The sequence below is a fragment of the Pan troglodytes genome, chromosome 10, assembly GCF_028858775.2.
Source record: "Pan troglodytes isolate AG18354 chromosome 10, NHGRI_mPanTro3-v2.0_pri, whole genome shotgun sequence".
In the NCBI taxonomy this organism is placed as follows: domain Eukaryota; kingdom Metazoa; phylum Chordata; class Mammalia; order Primates; family Hominidae; genus Pan; species Pan troglodytes.
The window spans coordinates 102,313,600-102,327,953 of NC_072408.2; the positions used below are offsets into that span (position 1 = coordinate 102,313,600).

The window sequence follows — 14,354 nt, forward strand, 5'->3', positions numbered from 1 at the left end:
CATCTCTGGCTAGGCCCCTCTCGGAAGCTGCACGTCCAAAATTAGCTGCATCTACTCTCTAACACTTAGTTGTTTCTTTGCTTGCCACTCAGCCGCTCGTGTTCCCAACGCTCAGCCGCTTATGTTGCTTTGCCAGCTTAAGTCTTTCATGGATGGGGTGGGGCAGGCCAAAAAAGCAACATTTGGGCAGAAAAATGGGGTCAGCTGTTTTCACTTAGGGCCATGGTTCCAGGCTTAAGGGTGGGGTTTAGCTGGGAGCCCAGCCCTTCTGTAACAGTGTGATCATAATTCATGGCAGCCTTGACTTCCCCTGGGTCAAGCAATCCTCCCACCTTAGCCTCCGAGTAGCTGGGACTACAGGCACATGCCACTACGCCCAGATAATTTTTTAATTCCTTGTAGAGAGGGGGTCTTGCTTGGTAACCCAGGCTGGTCTCTGACTCCTGGCTTCAAGTGATCTTCCTGGAGTGCTGGGATTACAGGTGTGAGAAACCATGCCTAGCCGCTAGTGTCTTTTTTTTAAGGTTGACAATTTACATTTCCAATAGTCACTCACGTAATTTTAAATTTTCTAGTAGCCACATTTTAAAAAGTAAAAAGAAACAGGTAACAATCAATCTTAATGATGTTTTTATTTAACTCTATATAAAAATTATCATTTCAACAAGTAATAAATATAACATTATTGAGAAACTTTAGTATTTTTGTATTAAGTTTTTGTAATTCAGTGTGTATTCTAAATTATGGCATAACTCAATTTGGACTAGCAGCTTTTTTTTTTTTTTTCTTTTGAGATGGAGTGTTGCTCTGTCGCCCAGGCTGGAGTGCAGTGGCACCATTTCCGCTCACTGCAAGCTCCATCTCCTGGGTTCACGCCATTCTCCTGCCTCAGCCTCCCGAGTAGCTGGGACTACAGGTGCACACCACCACGCCTGGCTAATTTTTTGTATTTTTAGTAGAGACAGGGTTTCACCTTGTTAGCCGGGATGGTCTCGATCTCCTGACCTCATGATCCGCCTGCCTCGGCCTCCCAAAGTGCTGGGATTACAGGCATGAGCCACCGCGCCCGGCCTGAACTAGCAGCATTTTAAGTGCTCAGTGGCAACGTGGTAGGTGGCCACCATGCTGTGCAGTACAGGTAGACTCTCATGTCTAGATCCACTTGCTGGATGATCTTATCTGTGTCAAAGTTCCAATTCCCATCTATTAGTTGATGACTCAAATTTTTATATCTGCTCCAACTATTCTTTTGATCTCCAGTTCCTTATAGTTATCCACCTTCTTCACAGCTCCACTTTAATGCCCCAAGACACCTCAGACTCAGCATGTCTCACATCTAACTCATAATCTTCCCTTTCAAATCTGAAATGTTTTTCTATCTCTGTTATTTACATTACATTACCAGTCAATCCAGTTTCACCAGCACACACTGAAGGGGCTTCCTTGATATCTTCTTCTCTCTCAAATCCCTTATACAATTCATCACCAAGTCTTGCCCATTTTATCTCCCACATATCTCTTAAATCTATTCATTTTTTTGGTCATACCCATCATCATTCCCTTTCAAGCCACTATAACCTATTGACTGTAATAGCCTCTAAACTGATCTCCCTGCTTTCATTCTGGCCACCCTCAACTCTACTCTGTACACTGCAGCCATGGTGATCTTTTCAAAAATCTAATCATGTTAATTGCAAACCTCATCAGGTTAACTGTCTCTTCATCATTAAAATACTTAAGGGGGCTGGACACAGTGGCTCATGCCTATAATCCCAGCACTTTGGGAGGCTGAGGAGGGCGGATCACCTGAGGCCAGGAGTTTGAGACCAGCCTGGCCAACATGGTGAAACCCCGTCTCTACTAAAAATACAAAAATTAACTGGGTGTGGTGGTGCGTGCCTGTAGTCCCAGCTACTCGGGAGGCTGAGGTGGAAGAATTGCTTGAATCCGGGAGGCGGAGGTTGCAGTGAGCCGAGATCATACCACTGCACTCCAGCCTGGGCGACAGAGCAAGACTCCATCTCAGAAAAAAATGAAAAATAAAGATAAAATACTTAAGGGAGGTAGGTGGATCACCTGAAGTCAGGAGTTTGAGACCAGCCTCACCAACATGGTGAAACCCTGTCTCTACCAAAAAATACAAAAATTAGCTGGGTGTGGTGGCATGTGCCTGTAGTCCCAGCTACTTGGGAGACTGAGGTGGGATAATTGCTTGAACCCAGGAGGTAGAGGTTGCAGTGAGCTGACATCACGCCACTGCATTCCAGCCTGAGCAACAGAATGAGACCCTGTCTGAAAAATAAATAAAAAAAGTAAAATAAAATACTTAAGAGATTTATATTGTTCTTAGGACAAAGTATAAAGCCCTTAGTATGATCTAAAAGGCTCTGTCAGCTCTCCTACCCTTTCCTTCCTGCAAGGCTCTTACCTTTCTAGTCTCATCTCATCACACTCACTCCCTTCTCCACCTCTTTGCATTCCAGCCATTCTGGATGTTTTTTAGTTCTTTAAATGTGTTATACTCCCTACTGTTTTACAGATGAGAAAATCAAGGCTCAAAAATATCTGAGCTGTCCAGAGTCACAAAATTATAGCCAAATGACCATTCTAGTATTAGAATCCATGTCTCCTCTTAAATACCTCTTAAATTTTTCTTTACCTTCCCTTTGCCAAGAATACTCTGCCAGGCGCAATGGCTCACGCCTGTAATCCCAACACTTTGGGAGGTTGAGGCAGGTGGATCACCTGAGGTCAGGAGTTTAAGACCAGCCTGGCCAACATGGTAAAACCCCGTCTCTACAAAAATTAGCTGGGTGTGGTGGTGGGCGCCTGTAATCCCAGCTACTTGGGAGGCTGAGGTAGGAGAATCGCTTGAACCTGGGAGGCGGAGGTTGCAGTGAGCTAAGATCAGGCCACTGCACTCCAACCTGGGTGATAGAGCGAGACTCCGTCTCAAAAAAAAAAAAAAATACTCTCTCTAAACCTTTCCCCTCCCCTTTGCCTATTTATCCTTCAGATCTCAGCCTAATTGCTACTTCCTCAGGAAACTCTACCAGGCCATCCTACCTAGGCAAGTCCCTTTGTAATATGCTCTCATAGCAGCAGTTGTAAATTTGCTTTTATTAGCATCATTGCTTGATGTCTATTTTTGTTAACTGGCTCTATGATGACAAGGATCATCTCTGTTTTTGCTCTCTAAATATTGCCAGATCTAGGTTTATAGTAGGCATTGAACGAATGGATGGATGAGTGAATGAGTGAATATGTCAGCCAAGCAAAGAGCAGCCCAGATAAAAGTAACAGTGAGTTTGAAATGCTCCAAGGTCAGAAAGAGCTTTGAGAGCTGGAGCTGTAATAGTAAGAGAGTGGAGACATTGGAGAAGTAGGTATGGCTGGGTCTTGCCGGGCATTTTAAAGGATTTTGGACACATAGAAGCTACTTCTATTTTTATTTTTGTGGTATTATGTTTGGTTTACCAACTTTTTATTTTTTATTTTATTTACTTTTTTGGGGGGGATGGAATCTCGCTCTGTCGCCCAGGCTGGAGTGCAGTGGCGCAATCTCAGCTCACTGCAACCTCCCCCCGGGTTCAAGCGATTGTCCTGCCTCAGCCTCCCTAGTAGCTGGGACTACAGGCGCCTGCCACCACGCCCGGCTAATTTTTGTATTTTTAGTGGAGACGGGGTTTCACCATATTGGCCAGGCTGGTCTCGAACTCCTGACCTTGTGATCTGCCCACCTCGCCCTCCCAAAGTGCTGGGATTACAGGCGTGAGCCACAGCGCCCGGCCGGTTTACCAACTTTTATATTGCCAGCAATCAACTAGGGAAAACAATTTAAAATCTAAATAGGGATAGATTTAAAGAGATAAATAAAGATCTGTACAAGAATAAGAGGAACAGTTTTTATTAGTATTGGATAGGTGCTGCCTGAAGCTTTAAGACAGAGAATGTACATTTATGCAGCTGCGGTCAGAGCCTGTGTGAGGTTTACTGTAAACCCACTGGCAATAAGGCTCTTAACGACATTTTGATGCCCATGAAGCTTGGTGCCTAGTTTAAAACTAATGAAAACACCTAAACTCTCCAGGTGGACAAAGCCATATTCAGGAGAAATTGAGAAGGAGTTGGTGCAGGCAGCCAATCACAATCCACTTACGCCACAAACTAAATCTCAAACTGCGGTTTGAACATGAGGCTCAAAACATAAGAAGTAAAGAAATGGGCAAAATTCAATTAGTTTCTGGTGAAACGTCCTAAATCCAAAAGAAAGGTGACCAGAAATAGAGAAAACGAAGTGTGATCTTTTGCATTAATGAGAGAGACCGTGTCCCCGTGTGTTAAAACCTGTCATTCTTGTCCTGAATTGGAAAGCGAGCGGAGTGTGACGGGTTCCCATCTTGAACCGTCCGGGGTTGAGTAGTACAAGAAACTAACACGGAACTCCAGCTTCCAAAATTCTCTCCAGTGCCTACAGAGCCTCGCGGAGAGCTGTGATTGTGAATGTCAACGCAGATTTGATTAAATCTCTTAGATTTAAGAGATATGTGGAGTCATGACAATAGAAATGTGTACAAGTGAACACATTTCTTAGCCCGTTTCCCCACTGCCTGTGTGATTTATAAAAACGCAAATATAAAATATTTCCGTTCCAGCAGAGACGCCGCTTGCTACGGCGGGTTGCCCCTCTCCACAGGTATCTCCGGCTGACTCTAGAGCTCAACTTCCCCTTTAAACTTCACCCTGCGCTTGCCGATTTGCTTCGGGAATGCCCGAGGCACCAGACGAAGCAGTCGGGTCTGGCCCCAGTCGACTCCAGCCAGGCGGGGCTCCAAGCCGAGACTCCTGCACGCCCGGCCCGAAGCTAGCCCGACACCCTCAGCTGAGTCCTCCGCCGTCCCAGCATTCCCTGCGTCCCTACCATCGAGAGCAGCTTCCGGCGTGGCTGGTGTAGGCGGGTGGAGAAGGATCGGGGCCCTCGCCGCTCTGTCTCATTCCCTCGCGCTCTCTCGGGCAACATGGCGGGTGTGGAGGAGGTAGCGGCCTCCGGGAGCCACCTGAATGGCGACCTGGATCCAGACGACAGGGAAGAAGGAGCTGCCTCTACGGCTGAGGAAGCAGCCAAGAAAAAAAGACGAAAGAAGAAGAAGAGCAAAGGGCCTTCTGCAGGTAAAGAGAGTTTTATGTTTTCCCAGTCCCCTCCGGGAACGGCTGAACTGTTTGGCTCAGGCCCGTTGAGGGGGCCGGGACCGGGGCCCCAGAGCCCCGACTAGACTGATTCTTGGGCCTGACAGGGTGGCAAAGCCGGGCTATAGATTCCCAGTCTGAGAAGAGGCGTCATCTCCTCCTGTGGGACTAGAGGGCTGGTGGGGGAGAAAAGAGTGCCTGAGGTTGGCGTGTGGTACCTCTGGGGTCGCTGGGCCCGAGCCCCTGTATTACCAGAACTCAGCTCCCACGCACATCGTGGCACGGTCTTGAGATTGTGCGCAGAGCACAGCCCTACCATCTTTCGCGCGATTTGGCCGCCGCCTCAAAAATCCGATTCTGACCCGTATTGCCGCGTCTTTGCTGGTTTGCTGGAGCCAGCTAGGACTTATTTTCTTTGGGGGTGGGCAAATGTAATGGAGAGCACACCTCCCCCCACTATCCCGGTTCACGTTGGGGTTGTTGCAGCCTGCACTTTTGGGGTGTGTGTACATGTGTGTTTGCCCGCGCGCTCATGTCATTAATTGCAGAATTTGTGGTGGTGATAACGAATTTTCACCTGCCTAATCCCATAGCATCGCCAAGGTTTAGGGCCTTTAGACCTGAATTATGATACCAATTGCAGGCAGTGCAGATAGGCTATTCTGTGGCTCAGAATGGAACTTCTGAGGTCTTAACCTCTAAATCCACTGGTAAGGCAAGGAGAACTGCTGAGAGTTTACAGTTGGATATTATGAGCTAGGAACTTACATATTTTAAGAAGTCTGTGTTTTTGCTGCACAAGCTCCTTCACCTTAAGAAAAATTATTTTTACTTGTTTCTAATTAAAATCGCCAGAGAAACAGAAAAATGGAGAAGTCAGAAGCGATTAAGATGGAATTGAGAGAGGTCGAAGAGAGCTAATCTTCATCTTTCTGAAATTTTGATTAGATAGGAATGGAAGGAGAGTTGTAGCGTTGCTGGAACTCTTCCAGAGCAAAATTTGTTACTCTGCTGGCTGTTCCTGGATTTCGAGTGAAATTCAAACACTGCTGTTTGTCTCGTAAGGTGTTAAGCTGACTGATCCTAATGTATTTTTAACAGTTGTATTTCTTAATATGAATTCTCTCCAGTAGCCAGAATGTCACTTCATTTCGTGCTACCTGATACTATTAATACATATAACATATTGCTCTTATAGGTAGGTTATAATCACTTCCAGAGCAGGGGCCTGGTCTTGTGCTTAGATATTTGAGCGTTTTAGTTTTTTAGTAATGGACTGTCTTTGCCTATTTATTTTGACTTTACCCAGCCCATCGTGATATCCTTCTTCATGAAACCAGGCTGCCCCGGGGTGTTGCACATGAATCTTTTTCCTAAGGCCTTCAGCATTTATTACCTATCTGGTGTTTAAGTATTTGTTAAGTCTAATTGCTGACCACTATTACAAGTTAAACTGCTTGAGGATAGAGACCAGTTCACGCTTTTGTTTATCTTTTAGCTGCTAGTGTGTGTAATGGATATTTTGTTGAGTAAATTAATGAATGGACAATACTGTGTAGGTATGGAAGATTTTTCTGTCATTAAACGAATTCTGTTATGTTCACAATAATGTTTCTGTTTTTGTTTCCTGAGGAAAGGATTTGTAAGTTTTCCAAGATCATTAGAGCATATTCTAGTGGGAAAGTGTCTGTATTAGATTTGATTTCTGCTATTTTATTTTGATCAGCAGGGGAACAGGAACCTGATAAAGAATCAGGAGCCTCAGTGGATGAAGTAGCAAGACAGTTGGAAAGATCAGCATTGGAAGATAAAGAAAGAGATGAAGATGATGAAGGTAAATGGTTAATTTGATCTTTGTGGTTAGAAAAGCTAGAAAATGTAGCCGGGTGTGGTGGCACACACGTGTAATCCCAGCACTTTGGGAGGTCGAGGCGGGTGGATTACATAAGTTCAGTAGTTCGAGACCAGCCTGGCCAACATGTTGAAACCCCGTCTCTTCTAAAAAGACAAAAAAAAATTTAGCCGGGTGTGGTGGCACACACCTGTAATCCCAGCTACTTGGGAAGCTGAGGCAGGAGAATTGCTTGAGCCCGAGAGATGGAGGTTGCAGTGAGCTGAGATTGCACCACTGCACTCCAGCCTGTCCAGCAGAGTAAGACTGTCTCAAAAAAAAGAAAGAAAGAAAGAAAGAAAGAAAAGCTAGAAAATGTGATATTCCTTAATCAAAATTTATTTACCCGTATAGTGTTTTCTCTGACATTTCACTTGTTACTTCAATTAATGTCACAGATTAAAAAGGAAAAGGTATTTATTAGCAAGTCTTGAAAAAGTTCAATGTGTTAATTGGCTGTTCAGATAGGACAGATCTCAGATTTTTAAAATATACTTGGTAGAAGGCAAAGTAGTGAGTATTAATAAGATTGAGGGGTTGTTTATTTAACTAATACTTACTGAAGAACTACTATGTACTAGATACTTTCCTAGGTTATTTTCACATACATTCACATTTTAACCTCACAAAACCAAGCAAAGTAACCTACTTGTGCTTAGATATTCATTTTGTTTTTTAGTAATGGACTGTCTTTTCCTATTTATTTTGACTTTACCCAGCCCTTCATGGCTTTACCCAGCCATCTCATTTTACAGATAGGGAAGTGGTAGTTACATGATTTACCCAAAGTGACATAGCTAATATGTGTAGAATAGAGCCAGAATTTCAAACCTAGTGCCTGACTGCACGTTTGTTCCTTTTACTCTCTATTTTTTTTTTCTTTTTGAGACCGAGTCTCGCTCGCTCTGTCACACAGGCTGGAGTGCAGTGGCGTGATCTCGGATCACTGCGACCTCCCGAGCTCAAGCAATTCTCCTGCCTCAGCCTCCCGAGTAGCTGGGATTACAGGCGCCTGCCACCATGCCCAACTAATTTTTTTGTATCTTTAGTAGAAATGGGGTTTTGCCAGGTTGGTCTTGAACTCCTGACCTCAAGTAATCTGCCCACCTCAGCCTCCCACGGTGCTGGGATTACAGGTTTGAGCTACTGTGTCCGGCCTGTTCCTTTTACTCTCTATACCAAAATTAACTCTTTTCATTCTCAAAAGAAACATATAGGAGTGCACTAAGTTTTATTATAAATTCCTTGACCCTAGCTCCTTCTGGGTGTTTGAGTACAATAAGATTTTTTTAAAGACAGCAACTGCTAATTGATGTTATCAGTAAAACAGTGAAGGAAGAGACAGGTAAGAAAACTTACTTTTTTCCAGCCTCTTTTGGCGGAGGAAAAATGGGGCTTTCCCATTCTTTTTATTTGTAGGTGCCTACTACTGAGAACATCTGCTCCCCCTCAAGCACCACCAGCCTGGGGTTAGGTCTTTAACCATTAGTTGGGGCTGTAATTATTGTGTTAGGGTAATGTAGAGTAGTTGTTTTCCTTTAGAGTGGTATGTTCTCTGCCTTCAAGAAGCTTATAGTGAACATTTGGTGGAAAAAAGTGCCAAGATTCAAGGGAATTATTAGCTTTTCCTCTTCCTTAAACCTCCGTTCTACATTGGCTTATGCTTTAGATTATGAACTTATTTTGAGCTCTTCACAAGAAAATGTTTTGTAAATTCAAGGCAATATAATAGATTGCTATAGACCCACTATGTATATGATATCATAATGCTTCCTGGGCCTGTCAGGCTAGTTAAAAAATATTGGCTGGGTGTGGTGGCTTATGCCTGTAATCCAGACAAGCCTGGGCAACATAGTGAGACCCCATGTCTATACCCGTCCACCCCCGCCCCCCCCCAAAAAAAAATCACAGTGCTAATCTTGAAGTGTATCTTGTTCTGTTACATCTCTACAAAGTTGCCCATCAGGTTGGAAATCTTCAATGTATTAAAGAAGACTTTAGGAATATTTGTAGTTATTTCAGTAATCAGAGTCAGTCAATACTACTTACCTGTTGTTAGGTCTTTGAGGGAATGGAAAGCTAGTGTTTCAAGATCTTTCTCCTAATGGAAAACTAGACCAGGTGTGTTAGCTCTCGCCTGTAATCCCAGCATTTTGGGAGGCTGAGGTGGGTGGATCACCTGAGGTCAGGAGTTCAAAACCAGCCTTACCAACATGGTGAAACCCCATCTCTACTAAAAATACAAAAAATTAGCCAGGTGTGGTGGTGGGTGCCTGTAATCCCAGCTACTCGGGAGGCTGAGGCAGGAAAATTGCTTGAACCCAGGAGGTGGAGGTTGCTGTCAGTGGAGGTTGCGCCATTGTACTTCAGCCTGGGCAACAAAAGTGAAACTCTGTCTCAAAAAATAAGAAAAAATAAAGAAAACTAAGGATGTGGTAGACAGACAAAACCTAGAGGTGAAAAGGTATTTGGGTACCTGTAATAAAATTTATTGAAATTTGGTGGTATAAGTGTGGGCTGAATGCTGAAGGAAGGCTCATTGGAAGGAATAGAACTTGAGTAAAACCAAACAAAGGAACTATTTTGGGTTGGGGTAATGCTGAGAAAGCATTTGAAGCATTGTGGTAATACAAGCTTGCCATATGAGGTGATTGAGGGAGCCTTAGAGGATTTTTAAGAAATGTTATGAGCCAAGCACAGTGGCTGGTGCCTGTAATCCCAGCTACTTGGGAGGCTGGGATGGGAGGATCTTTGAGTCCAGGGGGCTTCAGTATGCTACGAAAACACCTGTGACTGGCCACTGCACTCCAACCTGGGTAACATAGTAAGACCCTGTCTCTTAACAAAAAAGGAATGTTATGAAATAATAATTTAGGCTTTACCTATATACAGGGTTGTTTAGAGGAGAGGAAGTGTGTAGGAAAGGCAAGGAGGAGATCATTTTGGAGGCCTCTTAGAAATAGCCCAGGCATATGGTAATGAAGATGTAAACTGGTAGTCATAAATAGGCATGGAGAGGAAGGATCCAGTGAACAGTAGTGTGGAAGCAGAATTCAAAAGACTTGGAGACTTGCATTCTGGGAGCAGGAGTAAGGCATTAGTGGACTCTGGGAGTTTGAACTTGGGTGACAGAATGTTGGTGCTGTTGACTGAAATAGTGAAGTTGGGAAAGAGCCAGTTAGACATTGGGGGAGAGGTTTGCAGGCAAAGAAGAGGGTACTAAGTTTAATTTTAGATGTGCTGAATTGGAAACTGTGGTATTGGTATAAAAAGTTGATCCTATGGGCGTCTGACAATGTGCTGGAGGTAATTCATTCAATACATTTTGAGTCAGGCTCATTAACATATAATTTCCCTAAAATAATAGTCACCACTCTTTTTTTTTTTTTTTTGAGACGGAGTCTCACTCTTGTCCAGGCTGCAGTGCAGTGGCACGATCTCAGCTCACTGAAACCTCTGCCTTCTGGGTTCCAGCGATTCTCCTGCCTCAGCCTCCTGAGTAGCTGGGATTATAGGTGCCCGCCACCACTCCTGGCTAATTTTTGTATTTTTAGTAGAGACAGGGTTTCACCATGTTGGCCAGGCTGGTCTCGAACTCCTGGCCTCAAGTGATCCGCCCGCCTCAGCCTCCCAGAGTGCTGGGATTACAGGCGTGAGCCACCATACCTGGCCCCAGTAGTCACCCTTTTTAAGTGTATAGTTTGGTGAGTTTTGACAAAGTATGCAATTGTGTAACTACTACCACGACGGAAGATACAGACTATTTCCATTTAACATTTCCATCTCCAGAAAAAAGTTGTGTCTCTTGTAGTTGGTTCTCTTGCACTATACCTAACCCTTAGCAATCACTGATACATTTTCTGACCCTAGTTTTGGCCTTTCCTGGAGTATCCTATAAATGGAATTGTTCGGTATGTAGTTTTTTTGTGTTTGGCTTGTTTTACTTAGCATAATACTTTTGACAGTCATCGAGTTGTGCATTTATCAATAGCACATTCCTTTTTATTGCAAGTAGTATTCCTAATATGTTTTACCCTTTTACATTGAACAATATTTGGGGTGTTTACAGTTTTGGTCTGTTGTGAACGAAGTTACTATGAACATTTGCATATGGGTCTATGTGTAGATATGTTTTCATTTCTCTTGAGTAAATAGGACTGGGTTGCCTGTCATATGGTAAGTATGTGTTTAAACTCATAAGAAGCTGTCTGGTTTCCAAAGTGGCTGTGCTGTTTTGCATTCCTCTTAGCAATGGTTGAGAGTTTCAGGTTGTTCGTATCCTTGTAAGGACTTGGTATTTGTTTTAAAATTTTAGTCTTTGATAATGGGTATGTAGTGCTTTGTCATTGTGGTTTTAATATGCACTTCCCTAATGATATTGAGCATCTTTTCATGTTTTTATTTGCTTTTTCCTTTATCTTTGGTAAAGTGTTTGTTCACATCTTTTGTCCATGTTTTATTGGGTTATTTGTCATCCTATTGAATTGTAATAGTTCATTGTATATTCTGGTTGCAAGTTCTTTATCAGATAATATGTTTTACAGATATTTCTATGGGATGGCTATTCACCTGGTTAATGGTATTGCTTATACGACAGTTTTAATTTTGATAAAGTCCAATCTATCTGTTTTTTAAATTTATGGGTAGTGCTTTTTGTGTCCTGTCTAAAAAGTTAAGTCATTGCTGTCTCTAAGGTCACAAAGATGTTCTGTGTTCTCTTCAAGAAGTTTTATATATTTTTAGCTGTTATGTTTAGGTCTATGGTTCATTTAGAATTAATGTTTCTAGATAGTGCAAGGCAGAGCTTAAAAGCTTGAGACTCTTTTTTTAAAAATATGATTTCCAGTTGTCATTCAACAGATATCAATTGATTTGGGCATAGTAGTAACACAAATAAACATAAGCAGCCTCTGCTGGCCAGGCCTGGTGGCTCATGCCTATAATCCCAGCACTTTGGGAGGCTGAGATGCGATTCGAGACCAGTCTGGGCAACTTAGTGAGACCTTGTCTCTGCAAAAGATTAAAAAACATTAGCCAGGTATAGTGGTGCGTGCCTGTAGTCTCAGCTATTCAGGAAGCTGAGGTGGGAGGTTTTCCTGAGTCTGGGAGATTGAGGCTGCAGTGAACTGTGATCCTGCCACTGCACTCCAGCTTGGGCAACAGAGTGAGACCCTGTCACAGAAAAACCAAAAAAACCAACCATCTCTGCCTATGAAGAATATGCTGGGATACTGTGAAGAAAAGACATGTAAAAGCACAAATTTCAACATGGTATAATGGTTGGAACTATAAACATATATAGATTAATACTCAGATCCTGGCTCTGCTGCCATCCTGGCACAAAGTTCTATAAATGGTGGCTGTTTTTCTGTACTGAATACAGACATTGGACATTGAATAAGGTAATTAGCCTCAAAAGGATGAAAGTATCAAAGAAGGACCTTTTTGTTCCATTTTAAAGATGAAGAAACCAAGGTAGAGAGAGGCTAAATAACTTGCCCAAGGTCACACAGATGGAAAGATTTTTAGTATATGTTTAAAATTGGTTATGTATCTTCAAGTATTTGTTTTAGGTTGTGCTACATACACTAGTATAGTGCTACATACACTAGTCACAACCTAAAACAAATACTTCAAGATTCATAACCAATTTTAGTCTGGAAAAAACTATTGTTTCTCCAGAACAGAAACTATCTTATTTTTCTGTCCCTATTGCCTGGCACTTAAGAGCCCAACAAACATTTAATAGGGTGAAGAAGGTTACTGTTAACGTTATAGTGCACGATATGTGAATTAGATTATAATTTTTCATGTGCCTTTTGAATCTAAAAATCCATAATGAATAAGTCAGCAATATTTGTGTTTTGGGTTTGTTGTTGTTAGGATACAAGATCTCCCTCCCGTCACCCAGGCTGACGTGCTGTGGCTCGATCTCAGCTCACTGCAGCCTTGACTTCCCTGGCTCAGGTGATCCTCCCACATCTCAGCTTTCCAAGTAACTGGGACTATGGGCGCATACCACCACACCTGGATAATTTTTTGTACTTTTAGTAGAGACAGGGTTTCACCATGTCCTCCAGACTGGTCTCAAACTCCTGGGCTCAAGTGATCCACCTGCCTCGGCCTCCCAAAGTGCTAGGATTACAGGTGTGAACCACTTTACCTAGCCTAATATTTGTACTTCTACTGTTCTCTTCTGCCTGCTAGGTTTTTGATAATTTCATAAGATTGAACATAAGAAATGGTGATTTTGAGGCTGGGTACAGTGGCTCACGCCTATAATCCCAGGACTTGGGAGGCCAAGGCTGGCAAATCACTTGATGTCAGGAGTTCGAGACCAGCCTGGTCAACATGGTGAAACTCCATCTCTACAAAAAAAAAAAAAAAAAAAAAAAAAAAATTAGATGGGCATGGTGGCATGCACCTGTAATCCCAGATACTTGGGAGGTGGAGGCTGAGACACGAGAATCACTCAAACCTGGGAGGCGGAGGTTGCAGTGAGCTGAGATTGCGGCATTGCACTCTAGCCTGGGCAACAGAGCTAGACTCTGTTTCAAAAAAAGAAAAAAGAAGTGGCAATTTTGACCAAAAATGGTCAAGTATTGGCATTTTCATATGGTTCAACCCACGTAAGTCCTAGATCACGTTACCTCCCACTTTGCTAAACTGCTGCTTCCTGTTTCTAAATTTTTTAGTGTTGGAGTCTCACTATGTTGCCCAAGCTGGATTCCAACTCCTTGGCTCAAGTGATCCTCCCACCTCAGCTTCCCTAGTAGCTGGGACTATAGGCATGTGCCACCACACCTGGTAGCTGCTTCCTATTTCTTATTTCAGTGAAAGAATAAATGTAAACAAGATAAAATAAACTAACGTTTGTTCATTTATTGAATAGAACAAATACTTGTCTCCTTGTACTTGCTTTGTCCCTCTGCTTATGAGGTTTAAATGAACATGTACTTGAAATGTCTTTTCTTAGATGGAGATGGCGATGGAGATGGAGCAACTGGAAAGAAGAAGAAAAAGAAGAAGAAGAAGAGAGGACGTTAGTGTCTTAAGTTAATGTTAATTGATATATTAGAAGTGGTTATTCTGCCGGGTGTGGTGGCTCACACCTGTGATCCCCGCTACTCCGGAGGCTGAGGCAGGAGAATTGCTGGAACCCAAGAGACGGAGATTGCAGTAAGCTGAGATTGTGCCACTGCACTGCAGCCTGGGCAACAGAGTGAGACTCTGTCTCAAAAAAAAAAAAAAAAAAAGTGGTTATTCACTGACAGGT

The 14,354-nt window shown here is 43.0% G+C and overlaps 1 protein-coding gene across 2 annotated transcripts in view; it reads left to right on the plus strand.

Moving 5' to 3' along the window:
- The first annotated feature begins 4,759 nt into the window (after window positions 1-4,759).
- Window positions 4,760-14,354, plus strand: part of METAP2 (methionyl aminopeptidase 2) — a 40,316-nt gene continuing 30,721 nt past the window's right edge. The window contains exons 1-3 of one of the 2 annotated variants that reach the window (XM_009425972.5): window positions 4,760-5,169; window positions 6,917-7,021; window positions 14,055-14,120. In XM_009425972.5, the coding sequence (XP_009424247.1) occupies window positions 5,019-5,169; window positions 6,917-7,021; window positions 14,055-14,120 (322 nt within the window). In that variant the 5' untranslated portion in view covers window positions 4,760-5,018. 2 annotated transcript variants of the gene reach the window in all.